At 36.7% G+C, this 16,510-nt stretch overlaps 3 protein-coding genes across 4 annotated transcripts in view; all 3 read left to right on the forward strand.

Moving 5' to 3' along the window:
- Window positions 1–16,510, forward strand: part of LOC125263588 — a 378,279-nt gene that overhangs the window by 152,701 nt on the left and 209,068 nt on the right. The gene's annotated exons all lie outside the window — the stretch shown is intronic.
- LOC125263570 (SLAM family member 5-like) overlaps window positions 1–16,510 on the forward strand; it is a 148,288-nt gene that overhangs the window by 36,118 nt on the left and 95,660 nt on the right. The gene's annotated exons all lie outside the window — the stretch shown is intronic.
- On the forward strand, window positions 4,891–12,390 carry LOC125263589 (SLAM family member 9-like). 2 transcript variants are annotated; one of them, XM_048182646.1, is made up of 6 exons: window positions 4,891–5,174; window positions 5,426–5,755; window positions 6,526–6,822; window positions 8,475–8,585; window positions 8,686–8,753; window positions 12,253–12,390. In XM_048182646.1, the coding sequence occupies exons 1-6, from the start codon at window positions 5,126–5,128 to the stop codon at window positions 12,298–12,300; spliced, it is 903 nt and encodes a 300-aa protein (XP_048038603.1). In that variant the 5' UTR covers window positions 4,891–5,125; the 3' UTR covers window positions 12,301–12,390. The 2 variants fall into 2 exon arrangements, with proteins under 2 accessions (XP_048038603.1, XP_048038604.1); XM_048182647.1 differs by lacking the exons at window positions 8,475–8,585; window positions 8,686–8,753; window positions 12,253–12,390 and adding an exon at window positions 7,674–7,760.

Genomic DNA, 16,510 nt, shown 5'->3' on the forward strand with positions numbered 1-16,510 from the left:
ACAAAACTGGATTAAAGATCCAAAATAACAAATACACTATTGTTTCCCAGACAACAACATAGTATGGCCCAGATCCAGCCCATGTCTGGTACATGTGGATTACACATGGACCAGATGTGGGCCAGTTCTGGGACGACTCTGTGTTGCTGTGTCTGACATGATAACTGGACACAGATTGCCTATAGAGCCAACTCTATGAACAAGGAAAACAGTGATAGATGGACCGAAACCAAAGTCCAGGCACTTCTCAACCTTTACACTTAGGAGGAAATACAATATGACTTTGAATGGACCAAGCGAAACATGATTATGTGTTTATGCTCAGCTAGCGACATCTGGCATCAACCACACGGCAAATGCTAATAATTTTACGTATATCGTTTACTTTCTTTGTTTAACAGTTCTATCTGATAATGTATTAGATCTGAATACACAGGCCTGTATGGAGAGTAATGCTTTTCATAGACCATGTTGGTGTAGTTACATCATCTACCAGCAGGGGCTTCATGACAACCAGCCAAACCTTGACCCATCATTGAAAGTGATTCAGCCTCCATGATAGATTACTCCTCCTCCTCAACAGTCACTGATGGTGAGAAAGATTTACATCACAAAATGTTCCATGTGTTGCTGTTTGATTTTCCCTTCAACATACAGAGTGTGTGTGTGTGTGCGTGCGTGTATTTTTGTGACATATCAGGAAATGTGTATAATGACATGGGTATGACAAGGTATTACAAGGAGAGGGTGACTTATGAGGACATTACCCCATGTCCCCATTTTTCAAAAGGCTCATAAATCATACAGTATGAGTTTTTGTGAGGAAGTAAAAATGTGCACAGTTTCCTGTGATGGGTAGGTTTAGGGGTAGGGTTGGTGTAGGGCGATAGAAAATACGGTTTGTACAGTATAAAAACCATTACGCCTATGGAATGACCCCACAATTCACAAAAACAAACCTGTGTGTGTGTGTGTGTGTGTGTGTGTGTGTGTGTGTGTGTGTGTGTGTGTGTGTGTGTGTGCTCAATAAAGAGACATGGTCATGTGTCAACTTCTGTTTTGCTCATTTTTTGTCGATGTTTGTTTAGTGGTCATGGAAATATGATGATTTACATGCAGAACAGGAACTATGTTGTGTGTAGGAAGAAAACAAACAAAGAAAATTAAAAAAAAGCATTTGAGTGAAGAATTTCAAGGAGATGTTCAATATGATTGTACAGAAGAAAAGTTAAGTATTAGCTCATATATTATGGAAATTGCCAGTGTGAAAAACAGTTCCAGTGAATCACATGGACTAGCAACAATGTATGTGTTAAACCAAGTGCAAAATGCACAGTAAACATTGTATTTGGGAAATTGTGGTTCAGCAGACTTGTATAGACTTGTATTGTACAATCACAAGACAAAGAGCATAATAACCGGACAACCGTCACAGACATACAGAAGCAGATCCTTCCTTTCTAGATGTTTTTTTTTAGTATAGTGTTTGTTTTCAATCTGTACTGAATTTCTAGAGCAGGGGCTCCCTAACACATTACTGCAGCCTTCCCAACACTGCACATTTTGCATGCCTCCTTTGTCTGACACACCCATTAAGGAGACATATAAAACATGCAGTGTTGGGAAGGCTCCAAGAATGTGTTTGGGAACTCCTAGTCTAGAGATACTTATTATGGGACAGAAAGACACCAGAGAGATTTCGGTCTAGCTGTCGATAAGCATTATATTTTAATATAATTTGGGAGCATGAAAAGTGCTTTAAAACCAGTGACAAGTCTACATGGGTCATGAAAAAGTAATATATATATATATATATATTTTATATATATATATATATACATACATATATATTCAAAGAGTCTTGAAAGATTTGAACAACAGATGCAGCACTGTTAGGACCTCCCACTGGAAATCCTGTAATACACAAATTACCCTACCGGAACTTCCTGAGTAATGCTTTTCCTTTGTTTGGTTCACACCCATCATTTTTCCATGGTCTATAAATCTGTATGGACCACTAGGCTCACGCACATACAAAATCTATCAATATATAAGTCATTAAATAGTATACATTTCATCTGCCGAACATACAGTTATTGCAGCTTTGGTGCATTATTAAGCTTGACATACTTATCACAACATTTTTTTCTCATGATGCTTTTGCATTGACGCAGTTTTGCAGAAGGCTTCTTTTTTAAATGTATGAACATGAGCTTCTTTGTGTCTTTACTGGCAGCTCGGTTTGTCAGAGTGCTACCTGTGGTCAGAAGTCAGAACTATTTAGGTCAGTATAGGCTATCAAGTGTTTCTTGTTGTTGTTGGTTGAATGCAGCAGGTGGTATTTTGGTGTACCTATTGTTGGGCACACAAGAGTGCACTTGAGTGTTAGTGTGTATAAGGTGTATGAGTGGGTGAAGAGCTGCGTCTGTTCATAGCTCTTATGAAACTCCTTTACCAGACCTCTGAGCTTCACTGGAAACTAATGTTGTCAGAACGCTGTGGGAACTAGATTGCATACTTTAGTGCAGATACAGGTAAAAGATTAGTTTGAAAGTAGGTTGTTTAGTGATATTTACTATGGAACATTTATCAGTTATGCTTGTGTTGATGACGCAAATAAATATGTCCTATAAATGTCATATGTATTTAAGTGAATGAACCGAGTCAAGCTTTTATTTCAGAACAAAAGGAATGAAAGGCCCTTTATTTTTGTGAACAGGTGTGAACTGAGATACAAAAATAAAAACCTGCTTCAATGAAAACCTGGCCTCTGCTGAAGCAGGAGCCAATAAAAGCTGCTCAAGTTTCGATATACAGATATGGAAACATGATAAAGCTTCACCGTCATCACAGTCGTTGCTGGTTTTGAATACGCCCATTTGATCTGGACTGGTGCATGTGACTGGTGAAGGTTTAAATGTTGAATGTGCTGAACATTTTGGGACGTTGTTTCAAAACAGTTCAAAGTAAATAGCAGAAAACTTTGCATGGTTTGTGAATATATTTGTCCTGATGTTGGTGCTAGTCTGAGTTTGAGAGCATTGTAATAAACAGTAATAAACAGCATTGTATGTGTACTTCAAGATTGTTTCAGGTTGTTTTAGGTTAAAACTGAACAGGACCCATTGTTATTGCACCAACATATGCCGATCAAGAGACGCCTTGTTGGGTTTGGCTCTTGTTCTTGCTGATTGAACATGTCCAATCGTGAGAAAGTTACCAGATGTTTTGTCTTAGCTGTGAAGGAAATGGTGGCCTACCAGAACCCAAGGTTTCGAAAGAAAAAAACCCTCTAGATGTTAACTGAGAAGAACAAAGTTGTTTCGGTTTCTTGGTGGTCTAGGGGTCATACATTGTCACTGTTTGAATAGCATCCTACCATTCTACTCTAGTGTATAGGCTACTATACATAATGTCAATTTCTGAATCCATACATGGAAGCTTCCTGAAGTTACCTGATGTAAACTCTTTGCAGAGCACAGTCATTCAGACCCTGTCAATGAGAGAGTCACGTTTGGGTTTTGTCAGATCCCCTGTTGCCGTTGGTCATCACTTGTTAAATGAATATGTTGATTCAGTGTTTGTAGGGGAAGTGTCTGGGAAGTGGCGAACTGTATTCTGGTGATCTGCTTCTGTTGGTGAAGTGTGAATCAGCCTTTATATGACAGTTTCAATCTGGTTAAATCTCTCAGTGAATTATGGCAAGAAAAATGACTGTGTTGCTGAAAATGTGTGCACAGACAAAGCAATCTATATCCATCAATCCCGGATAAACTCCTAGCCACTATTTGCATGTGGCATCAAGTTTCATCCCACTGTCTGCTGTGCCTCACCCTCATCCCTACTGTTTGCATATCACATGAGTATTGAACACACAACATATAATCCAATATAATATTAGACAACGTGTTCATGCTTCATATAAATGTGTTTAAAGATGGAGGAGATCTTCCCAGATAAACCCTGGATCCAGTGGCGTAACTTTGTTTTAAAAAGTGGGTGGGACAGGAATGTGTATGTGTATGTGTATGTATTATTACAATAATAATAATATGATATTAAAATTAATATGATAGTTTCTTCCTTACATCTGCTATAATACAATGTCTCGAGAGTACGTATATTAGTTGATAAATACGTGGATCCGCTATTGACAATAGATTGTCCTGATGGACTGGAAGCATTATTTTCGTTTAGCATGCAAGAGATTCTGGGTTCGAATCCAACCAACCATGTATGATTTTTTTTTTTCTTCTCATTAAAACCAAAGATGTTCGTCAGTGATTGTATATCAAGAGCAGGGACACGTTTATGTGTATTTTGTTTTGTGATTCAACGTAATGAATAGAGAGTCTCTGCAACAGTTAAGCGATAGATTGAAGCGCTCGTCCGTGTGAAAACTGCGCAGTGTGCACGAGCGCCAAGAGAACACTGTTGCGCCTCTGATAACAGCGACAACTAGCACTCAACATGATTTCAAAAACAACATCCCAGCGCCAGATCGCCTATTATTAACTCAAATTGATAATCAACTAGAGGTGTTTCTTTTGTATTAGATATCCGCGAGATGCCGCGATATGTTTCAAAAAGTGGTGGGGACAATATCGACAATTTCAAAAAGTGGTGGGGACATGTCCCACCCGCAAATTACGCCTATGCCTGGATCCTCACAAAATTTCATTCTCATCTACAGTAAATAAACATATTAATTTATGGGCCCTTTACAAATTATACAAGCAACTCAGCAACAGTTTGAGATGTTCATCAGAACTAAGCACTGTTTGTTCTAGTAGAGATAAAACTATATAAAAACAGTCGAGAGAGAAAGAGAGAGAGTGAGAGAGAGAGAGAGAGAGAGAGAGAGAGGTATGAGGGTGTGTGTGTAGAGTGCAGCGTATACAGACTACGCCTAGATCCTTTTTCAGAACGGACTGTAAAAAATGTGAACCTAATGGAATCTTCATTTGATTATTTATTGCTTTTAATTCTTCCTATGGATGTATTTTTGTTATTGAAAATGTGAAGGAACTTGTGAACTACACCTGAGACCAGAGAATGGATACTGGAGAGTTTAAATGTTTTTTCTCACACATGTCATTCATGAGTTTTTGAGAAGTTCAGAAAAATGATTCACAGCGCATCTTTCTTTGCTCTGTTTTTCATGCTGTTGAATGGTACGTCATAAAAATCTTTTGAAATAATAATAATAATAATAAAAGCCTGTCATATTTCTATTTTATTTGTTTATTTGTGAATGGTCACTTACTAACTGGTTATTAGTTTGTTAATTAGTTAAAGTCCCTTTCCATGGTGTCATTTATTTAGTGCAATTTTGTGCTAGTTGATCTTCCTCATAAATATATTTGATGTTGAATGTTTTTTTATTTATCCTACTTAAAAGGAGCTTGTTTGTGTTTTTCTTCAGGTGTGTTTGGTGACACTGATGCAGTGAAGTCAGTGTCAGTGATGGAGGGAGATTCTGTCACTCTAAACACTGATGTTACTGAAGTACAGAGAGATGATCAGATAGTGTGGATGTTTGGACCTCAAGATGCACGTATAGCTGAAATATATAACCAGAACATCAAATTATTTAATATTGAGAGTTTCAGAGACAGACTCAAGATGGACAATCAAACTGGATCTCTGACCATCAGAAACATCAGATCTGAACACACTGGACTTTATAAACTACAGATCTTCATCAGCAACATCAGAAGAACTACATATCCGAGATTCAATGTTACTGTCTACGGTGAGTAAAGTGATGCTCTCCATGATGATCCAGACTGTGATCAAACTTCTCCTGATCAATCTAGTTATTCATAATAACTGGCAAAAGTGAAAACAAAACCTATTTTCTAAACTCAGTTTATAAATAAATTGTTAATATGATATTCTTTTGCACTTCCTGAAGGAAGTTGCTGCAAAGAATAGAGATAAATAGAAAAATGCAGTTCAGATGAATAAACTGATATAAGAATGAAAACCAATCATAATACAATATGCAATTCAAGGTTGCACTTTATTTTACAGTCATGTTCCACATATACATATTATGTACTTATAGCAATTACAATAACTGAGTTATAACTATAGGTACTAACCCTGAACCTAATCTAACCTAACCTTAACCCATTTAGTTACCTTATAATACTTCTTGGGTAGTACACTGTAAGTACACATACTGTAAAATAAAGTGTAACCCAAATCAATATGCAAATACAACACAATATAATGCTGTCTGTAGATTTTTAAAGCACCAGTAAAATCGAAGGAAGATATTTGTTGTTTTTATCTAATTGTAATCTTCATTTTTGAAAACATGAAATTGAAAAATAGCACAACAAAGGCAGAGTCTGATGAGCGGTTCATGCTGAATTAATTATAGAAGACACAATATTGAAGGAATTAATTTCAATACATTGCTACCTTGTAAATAATTTTGTTAATCAAAAACTGCTGCATTTAGTTGTAGGCCTACTTATTAAGATGTCAATGACTTTTATGTTTTATATTTTCCAGCTCCTCTCCCTGTTCCTGCCATCACCAGAGACTCTCCACAATGTTCTTCATCATCATCGTCAAATTGTTCATTGGTGTGTTCAGCTGTGAATGTGAGTCATGTGACTCTCTCCTGGTACAAAGGAAACAGTTTATTGTCCAGCATCAGTGTGTCTGATCTCAGCATCAGTCTCTCTCTACCTCTGGAGGTGGAATATCAGGATAACAACACCTACAGCTGTGTGCTGAACAATCCCATCAGCAACCAGACTCAACATCTGAACATCACTCAACTCTGTCAGACTCACACATGTGGAGGTACGGCGTCATCTCTTGTTCACAAATTGTGTTAAATTTTGTGGCTTTTAATCCATGTTTGCTTTGAGTTAATCTATTTTCTAGGAGTGTAACGGTACACAGAAGTCACAGTTCAGAGCGTAACTTGGTTTTGGGGTCACGACACAAATTGGCACAATGCTAAATGATTTTGTCTCATAACAGTGGAAACAACTTAAAATACTCTGTCATTTATGGTTATTCAGATGACTAAGAAATTGTTTGAAACTGTAAAGAGTCTATTTTTATTTGTGTATACTCTACACTCACAATAAAAACAAAAAACGTTGTGCTTTTGTAAAGTAAAGGAAACCTTTATTTTCCTTTCTGTAAAGCTAGTGGAGCGAATCCCAAAAATGAATCAAAGCTCAGTACCACTAGCAAGCTCTTGCGTGCCATCTGAACTCTTGTTTTAGGTTGGTGTATAGATCATGTCTTCTTCTGCTCTTTTTTCTGTTACGGCAGTTAGCAAACAGTGTTGCATTACTGCATGTGCCCCGTTCCCGATTGGAGTGTGGATCGCCTGTGACTGAGTGTATTCGTCATCTAACTGTATGCACTGAACTGTGACATCCCGGACAAATACATGTACCATTACACCCCTACTATTTGCTAATGCTCTCTTAAATATTGACAGTTCATTGTTAGCAGATGTTATCATGTAAAAATGTTTTTCTGCAAAAAGCTCTATTGAATGTTCCGCCACCAAATTCATAAATACAACTTGCTTTTGACTAGCAAGTAGCCAATCATGGTGTGACATTTGTAATAACTTAAAAAAAACTTTAAAAATGTACATGCAAATTTACATGATCAACATCCTTTTTCAATAGGAAATACATTAAAGGCGATAGAGAGGATTTTTTCGTCAACTGAGAATCCAAAGACTGTTACTGAGTTTTTGAAATGAGCGCATGCGTAAGAACAGCCCCCCTCCTTTCAAAGGAACGCCTCCCAAAACGCGTCCACGAGTATTGGAACACGAGTGTTTACCATCGGGATTCACTGTGTCGTGTTTTTTGGATTCATTATGTCGGACTCACCGCAGGTAACTCATGATCTGCAGTTGTTACTCCTGTCTCCTGACAAAAACATTGCATGCGGCGCCTGTGGAGTGTGGAAAGTTACTGGAGCGCACAGCCGCGCTCGTTTCTCACAAGGAACGTCACGGCAGTGATTGACAAGCCAGAGGGCCAATCGTTTACACGATGATCGCGTAAACGATTGGCTGATGTTTTTAAGGCCCTACCTCGTGCACAGATGATGTATATTAATATTATTCCTTTCAGTGCACCTAATAAATTGTCTTTTATCACTTAGTAAAGACAGTTTCAAGTAATATTGCAAAAATGTATAAAACAAAACATCCTCTTTAGCACCTTTAATTAGCATAGTGAAACAAATGGTGTTCATCAAATCATTTTTAATGGTTGTAAATATAAGTTGTGAGCTGTAATACCTGACAGATATTAGGACTCTTTATCATATAGACATGAAAATATTAATGTGGGCTTCTTTACTTAAACACCTGCTTAAGTGAAACCTAACATGTTAATTCAAATTTTCATAACCATAATGATTTATTTAAAACTGTATTATATTCATAATAGACTAATGACTATTTTCTGTTACAGACCAACGTTCAAGTTTCATGATGGCAGTAGCTCTTATAGCGCTGCTGGTGGTCATAGCTGTAGTTGCAGGTTTGATATGCCGAAGAAACTGTAAACAACCAAGAAACAAAGGCAAGAAATGACATACAAATATATATATATATATATATTACCATTTCAAGTTAATTATGTTTATGTTCATTTATTAAATGTCTGATTATTATTAAAACAGTTAAGACTCGTAATGAAGAGATGCATTACGCTGAACCAGCATTCTGTACACGTCCGCTTCAGAGTACGGTAAGATACTGTATATTTTATTACTGTTTTAACTGTTCCTTATTTTCAATATGTAAACTCACTCTGCTTCTTTAAATTCCTGTAGTCTATGGCAGTGTTTCCCAACCTTTTTCTTGCCACATTTTATTCTTTTGATAAGTAAAAAATCCCACGCCTCACCACTATGCACTAAAACAACGAAATTGCACAAACATGCGTTGCCTCAAATGGCATATTAATAAGTCGGGACACTACAAATAGAGCTGAAATACAGGACTGTCCCTGGGAAAAACGGAACGTCTGGTCACCCTAACCTAAATATAACATTATTGTGTTCCTTTCTACCTGACTTCAGCTCAAGTTTCACATCAAATATAGGCCTGCCTACTTTTAATATAATATCACATTCTATTAAGAAAAAAATCATGTTTTGCCCCGTATTTAATTTTTCCTAAAATTTTGTTACAGCTGGGTGATCATAGAATGAGTAGTAGTGTTCTGTCACACAAGAACAGCCCTATCAATTAGTCATAGATCAAAATAACCATCACATTTCGTTATCGATTAGTGTCACACAGACCAGAAAGCGCTCTTTCTCTTTCTTGTGCGCAATCCCAGTTCTCTCAAACATCGCGCAATCAGTTCTCCTGGTGCCTGAATGGTCAAATGCACACAAAGTTGTCAAAATGTCCGTCGTGTGGAGTATCTCATGTAAATACATTTGGTTATGGCTTAAGTGGATGTAAACAGGTGGGTGAAAACAAAATGTGTTAGTATATTACATCCATGGATTCGGTCTTAAAGGGACAGTAGCCTAATTAAATATTTGTGTGTCATTAATGTTAATAAAGCTACCTATATTAGGGCGAACAGATTTCTCGTGGTGAAATACGGGACGACTGGGCAATATGACCATATGAGAAATTTTATTTAAAAATATATATATACACATTTACATAACATATTTTGTTGTTACGTAACATATATGATGTTGTTGGTGATGATGATAAAACAACAAATTTACATATCATCACTGTTTGCATGTGTCATTATGTCATTATAATTAACATTTTATGAAAATCAAGCTCACAAGGAGTTGCGAGGTTCCTGACCAGCAAATGACATATTTTGTAACTGGAATAGCCCGATCTGAGTCCATTCGCATTATACGTTTTCATCAATTTATGGGCTGTAAAGTTTATTGTAGCTAAATGGGAGCTCAGTTTTTCTTTTCTTGCTGTTGAATACATGTGGACATAATCTCATGATATAACAGATGAAGCGGGATATTTCAAATGGTAGCTACTGGCTACAAACTAGACGAAAAATATCAGACTAAAGGGGGTCGCACATCTTCTCTGATCTTCAGATACATAAAACATTAGCCTTTATAGACAGTGTTTCTTGGGCAAAGAAAATACTGTACTTGTTTTTCAAACATCACTTCTTTTTTTAGCATTGCAAACAAGCAGAGATCTTTCTCCAAACTCCAAAAGATACGCGCCCAGGGTTTGAGGTAAACTCACGCTGCTTTGCTCTTTCCCTTAAATACCCAGACCAGAACTAAAGAATTGTAAATATTTACTACATCGACACCTGTTTTGTGGGGAGAGGACTGGGTTATCAGATATCTTGAAGAAACACCACCCAAAAGAAGGACAGAATTCTCCTTAGTTTTACTGCTGTGAAATTGAGACCATTTTACCAATCGCACCAAGACATTTAAAATGATACCAAACATGAAATGGATAAAAACAAGATACATCATTCGTAGAATATGCATTCTTGGAGAACTTTCAGTGACTTGAGTCAGGGGAAAGGAAGGAGGGTGTGTGTGTGTGTGTGTGTGTGTGTGTGTGTGTGTGTGTGTGTGTGTGTGTGTGTGTGTGTGTGTGTGTGTGTGTGTGTGTGTGTGGGAGGGTTGCACAGATGAGTGAGGAGAGTTTGGACAAGGCGCTGTAGATATTATCTCCAGAGTTTTATAGCTTTATTGCAGGGTGCTTGATCTCAGCTTTTGTCTTAGCAGGAAAATGAAGTCTTATAGAGATACAAGGTTTCCACCTGACAGCAACGATATATTTGGTATAGCATTTATTTGATTTTACTAATTTATTTTTTGTCATTTGTTAATTTGGCATTTAGCATTTGTCATGGCACAGTGGTTGGGAAAAACTAGTCTATGGGGCCCTATCATACACCCAGCGCAATGCGACACCAGGCACGACGCGAGGTTTTTTTGCTAATTTCAGCTTGACGCAGTTATCATTTTCACATCTAGCACCCATGTTATTTAAATAGAAAATGCATTTGCGCTCATTTGTGTGCTGATCTGAAAACGAGGTGTGTTCAGGCGCATTGTTGCCGTGTTGCTATTTTGAGGCAACTGAAAACGACTGCGCCATTGACCAACTGAAACCCTGTCTAAAGTCAATGACAATGACGAGTTAGTAATATGCGCCTATAGGCAGGTGCACACGTACGCTCTGCTTATTACACGCAACAAGCACACAAACATGCCAAATATTAAAAATAAACGGATTACAATGTAGGTCCCACTTTATATTAAGTGGCCTTAACTACTATGTACTTACATCAAAAAATAAGTACAATGTACTTATTAGGTTCATATTGAATTGCAAAACACTTTTGCTGCTATTGAGGTGGGATACAGGTAAGCTTAGGGAAAGCTTTGGTGGTATGGGTATGTTTAAGGGTAGGGGTAAGGTGTAAGGGATGGGTCAACAGTGTAATTATAAATGTAATTACAGAAATTAATTACAGATGTAATTACATGCAGGTGTTTTTCAAATATAAGTACAATGTAAAAACATGTATGTACACAATAAGTGCAATGTATCAAATCATTAGTTTAATAGTAGTTAAGGCCACTTAATATAAAGTGGGACCCAATGTAAATGATTATTATTGTGTACATAAAGATAAAAATGCCTACATGTCATAATCTATATCATTGCATGTATCAGAATTACATATTTGCAGTAATGATGAATGACATTGGCTAATTATTTGAACAATCATGGCAATACATGCATGTATTTAAACTGACTTCGTCAGATTGAGGATGTCTATATTCTGCCATGTAAATAGCAATCCACCATGGTGCAAGCACACCTGGCTTTTAAAGGGAATGAGAGATGACACTCTGATTGGTTTACTGCACTTTATGCCCAAAACACAATCATGACTCATTAAGAGAATAGGTGGGCCTACAACCCTTTTGGACCATGCGGCGACCATTTTTTCCATGGTTAAACTAGCAAAAGTGGATTCGGACACGCCCTAAGACATGCACTTCAGACCGAGCGCTTAGATCGTTAAAATAGAGCCCATGGTGTGTGTGACTGAGCACTCATCTTACTGGTATAATGATGCCGAAAGGTTTTTATCACTCATTTGTGGGAGTTAGAGCTGTTATTTTACTGTCCTTCTCTTTTATACTTCAGTATAACTTGTGCTTTTGAACCTTTTTGATCTTATTTTTGTTTTTGTTTTCTTGCAGGCTGTCTTTACAGAAGATCGCACAGTATACTCAACTGTTGTCATATAAATTTAAGATCCAGCAGAATGTTTTTTTATTATTCTACTGCAGGTTGATGGCATGAATTTTGGCAGTTCACCCTAATCTAATAACTTTGACATCATTAATGTTTTACTCTATTTCATTACATTTCATGTAGGAACAGCTAAAGTTAAAGTTTGATGTCAGATTAGCAAGGTAATGTTTTGTTCAGTGTGTCTTTATTGTTTATTGTCACTCCATCTTTTTTTATAGTATCAGGCCAGTATTTCCATAAAAGAATATATCAGTATTAAATCGGACGGTTTCTGAAGGTGGCGCTCAGCTTGATAATATTGTAATAGTGTAGCGTTTGTTGTTGCTCGATTCTTGTCGTTTTTTTTTTTTTTTGTATACTTTGTGACATTGTATGTATAAGCTTATTTTATTATAATTTAGTTTTTATATATTTGATTATTATTTTGTTTGTAATATTTTTTTATTTGGTAATTTAGTTCTGTGTTAGTTTGGTATTTTGTTACTTTTGGTCTTTGTGCTTTCACTGGTGTTTAAAAAGTTTTGAAAGTTTAGAAAAGTAGAAAAGTACATCAGAAAAGTGACTATTATAAAATTAACCGTATTTCTTGTGAAGGATAAATTGTAAACATGACTTTTATATGCCCTCCTTTACTCTGCGATCAGTCAATAAGCGGCACCTGGTGGAACCTTCAATCCTCTCTGTTCCTCAGTTGTTGGAGTTTCCAGCCTCCATCAATAATTAGACAATTCACAATGTTTAAAAAACATCTGAAGGTTCAGCTCTTTCACGAACACAAACCACACATGTATGCATTTCCTAAAAATATCTGTCTGTCTTTCCAGTTTTAGGCTCTGCTAAAGCCTACTTGTGAAACCTGCCATGGCAGAACTGTGGACATTGTTATTCTTGTATGATAAATTGCTTGTCATGTTTTACATTTGGTAAGGCACTTCTGGATAAATGCATTGAACTCTCACTGGACAGATCTATAACAATGATGAATGCACATAATGACAACAATGTGACCTTAAATGCCATTAACGACAAAATAACTCTTTTTGTTTGTAATTAAACAACCAGGTATTTTGTCTCAACACTGTAGCCATTCAGAATGTGGCAGTTTCGCTAATTCCAGAAGGTGTTGTAATTGTGCCCTGAGCTCCAGTGAGATTCATAAATGAGAAATTCACTGTACATGTGAATAAAGTCCTCTTCTCTACCCTGGCTGAGAGCTGAAGTGATGCAAATGAAGTTAAATTCTGCCCCCTGCAGATAAAGACAGCATATGACCTGTGACATGAGAATGAGTCTTTATATAATTTCTCAAATTCACTGCACAATTAAGTCATGTTTGAGAGGGAAAAAATAATGTCAAAAATGTCAGACTTTTTTTTTTGACTTCCAGACAAGCCAGAAGAGGAAGACAGAAGAGCTCAACTGAAATGAATTTGACTGCTGTCTTTTGCATATCCAAATGCATCTTGTGACAGACAAAGACATTTGCATGTACATTGTACAGCAAGAGTAGTGAATAAACAAGATAAAAGTGCACTGAAAAACTGATCTAACATGTAGAACCACAAAATGTGAATTTATATGCATGTGCTCATTTGCAATGTTATGTTGTGTTGAAGGCTAATTTATTTTCTTTAAAATGCATTAATTAAAATTATGTACCTAAATAAATTTTATATTGCATTTTACTCGTCTTGTTTATGCCCTGTATAAATATTATAATAGTGTGTGTTAAATGCATTGTTCTCACATCTTACATTAAAATCACTTCTTGCTCCATTCTGCTGCTCTCCACAAACTAACCAATGGCTCCTCAGAGTCGCTCCTCTTAATTGTTTGTATGGTAACGCTGCCTTCTCCTACTTCACACATCCCACTTCTGAAGTTACAATTAAGAGCTTGTTGCTGTTACAAAGTGCTACGACAGCTAGGTTGAAGATCCAAATGCAGTTTTATTGGGACAATCCATAATCGTAATCATATAATGAGCAAAGGGTCCAGCACACGGGCAAATAGTCCAAATAAACAACAGGGCAGAAAACTCAGGGAAAAGAGTAATCCAGAATAGAGGCAGAGAATAACCAGGAAAACTCTCAGTAATGCAGTGTAACAACATACAAGACTTCACAAAGTAAGAGTGAATGTATGTATAAAACATACTATACGCTTCAAATGATTATTTATACTTGTAAATATCATAGACTGTAAAAAAATATGGACGTAGTGTCTGTGACGTCACCCGTAGATTTCTGAAGAGCAGTTTTTGAGGCGAAAATGAGGCCGCTGCCATCTTAGCTGCGCGTCACCGCACGTCACTCCCGGATAACTGAAAATGGGCAAAGAGGCGGGAACTGAGGTGCCATGGTTACTGAAACCACGCCCGCCTAGCTCGACGTGACCATGTTAGCAGGCAAAGGACATACTATCTAAAATATTAATATTCTAATGATATAACTTATCTTTATTAGTTAATAAAGATAAGTCATATCACTAGAAAGTTATAAAGAAAAAAAATGAGCCTGCGTCCAAAATGCAGTTTTAGTTATATTATCCAAGCAGTGCTGTCGGAGTTTGTGGTGTCTTGAGAGGGATATTCTCCAGCCATTCTCCACGATCCTTTCCTTCCGCATACGTGCACATCTACACAGACGCACATCTGTCTCGACCATTAACGCAGCAAACCATATTATTTTATAATTGTATAAATAAATCCCGAAAAAAGCACAAATACGGCTGAGATGCCAAATTCAGCGGCTGGAATTAGCTGAGGTGAAGTGACGGCTCACAGACAACAGCGCGATCCACCTGTCACTCAAGTGACCACGCCCTTAATTATGCAGATTTAATATAATTTAAACGGATGAGTTATAAAAAAATTCACCCCCCTCAGAGTTGTCATGAAGGGCAAAATGATCAGTATAGACCAAAACCACAATTTGTACCTAACTTGTAAACATGTTTATTTCTGCTGTAAAGTTAGGCACTTTAACATGGGACTCAATGAGATTCTGCTCTCTTTTGGAGCCTGTCCCTAGCGGCCAGTCGATGAATTGCAGTTTAATCCACTTCCGTATTGGCCTCATGCGAAAAGGAGGGAGGTTGCCGATGTAGCTGTTGTGGAATGACTAGGAAAAATTGAAATAACACATTAAACATGAAGGTTTTATGCAATAATTTAAGACATTTCTCCTCTCCTTATATTTTTACCTTTTTGGCATAAAACATTCTTTAAAGTTGAGTCAGGAATACAACATATAACCCCACTGAACCTTTTTTTTTTTCTAAGAGTGTATGATGTTTGATTTACAAGTACCGACATGTGACAACTCGCATTGCGCAGGTGCATTTCTCCGCTTTTGTTTTCATTTGGGATTGTCTTGTCGTAAAAGATGACGGAAGTTGTGACACTTTCTGTATATGAAATAAATGTAATACAACTTTCTCCAGTTAGTTTACTAGTTAATCTTTAGAATGAGAAACAGCTGATGGGATCATGTTAAATCTTCATCTGTTCAAACTACTGAAGAATTTTAATGTTTTTCTTGCTTTGTTCTGTTTCAATCTATGCATGGACGGTGAGTGATGCATTTTTTTAAAACTCTACATTAAAATTAAGGCTAATCTTCTAATCTCTAGTCTTGTTCAACAACAACTTTTCAGCTCTGTTCACAAAAATGATGAATGTTTTCTGTACGTAGGTCTTATTCTGACTCAGGCTGCAAGTCTATGGCAGCTATAGAACCATATGAAAATGCACTATCAATCTTTTGGTCACGACGTGACTACGGGATAGTTATAAGCCATCAAAATTGTCATTATTTATTCATTCTCGTATTAGTCTAAACCTGCAGATTTTTTTTGTTGTCCATACAATGATAGTTGTTTTAATAAAACATAATTTTGACAAACAGTTTTAAGATCAGAAAAATAGTCAATGTTGTTTAGAAAGAAAAAAAAAAAGAAAAAATTAAAATCAATGTAACTCAGTTACATTTCTGTTTTCTAAGATCATGTTGAGAATTGACTTTGACTTCAAACGTAAGAAAAAATACTGTGGAAGTCATTTGCTACTGTCAACTGTCTGTCTGGTTATGCCAACATTCTTCAAACTGTCGTCTCAAACAGGTTTGTAACAACTTAAGGGAGTGTAGATGATAACAGGATTTAATTTTTGGGTGAACTATCCCTTTTTCCAGATGTGAATGA

The sequence above is a fragment of the Megalobrama amblycephala genome, linkage group LG2 (assembly GCF_018812025.1).
Source record: "Megalobrama amblycephala isolate DHTTF-2021 linkage group LG2, ASM1881202v1, whole genome shotgun sequence".
Lineage (NCBI taxonomy): Eukaryota > Metazoa > Chordata > Actinopteri > Cypriniformes > Xenocyprididae > Megalobrama > Megalobrama amblycephala.

Excerpts from the sequence above, each read along its gene's own strand:
- LOC125263589 (XM_048182646.1), top strand. The coding sequence starts at position 5,126 with ATGATTCACAGCGCATCTTTCTTTGCTCTGTTTTTCATGCTGTTGAAT. Across the intron at positions 6,823-8,474 it reads TCAGACTCACACATGTGGAG|ACCAACGTTCAAGTTTCATG; the intron begins GTACGGCGTCAT and ends TTTCTGTTACAG. Across the intron at positions 8,586-8,685 it reads TAAACAACCAAGAAACAAAG|TTAAGACTCGTAATGAAGAG; the intron begins GCAAGAAATGAC and ends TTATTAAAACAG.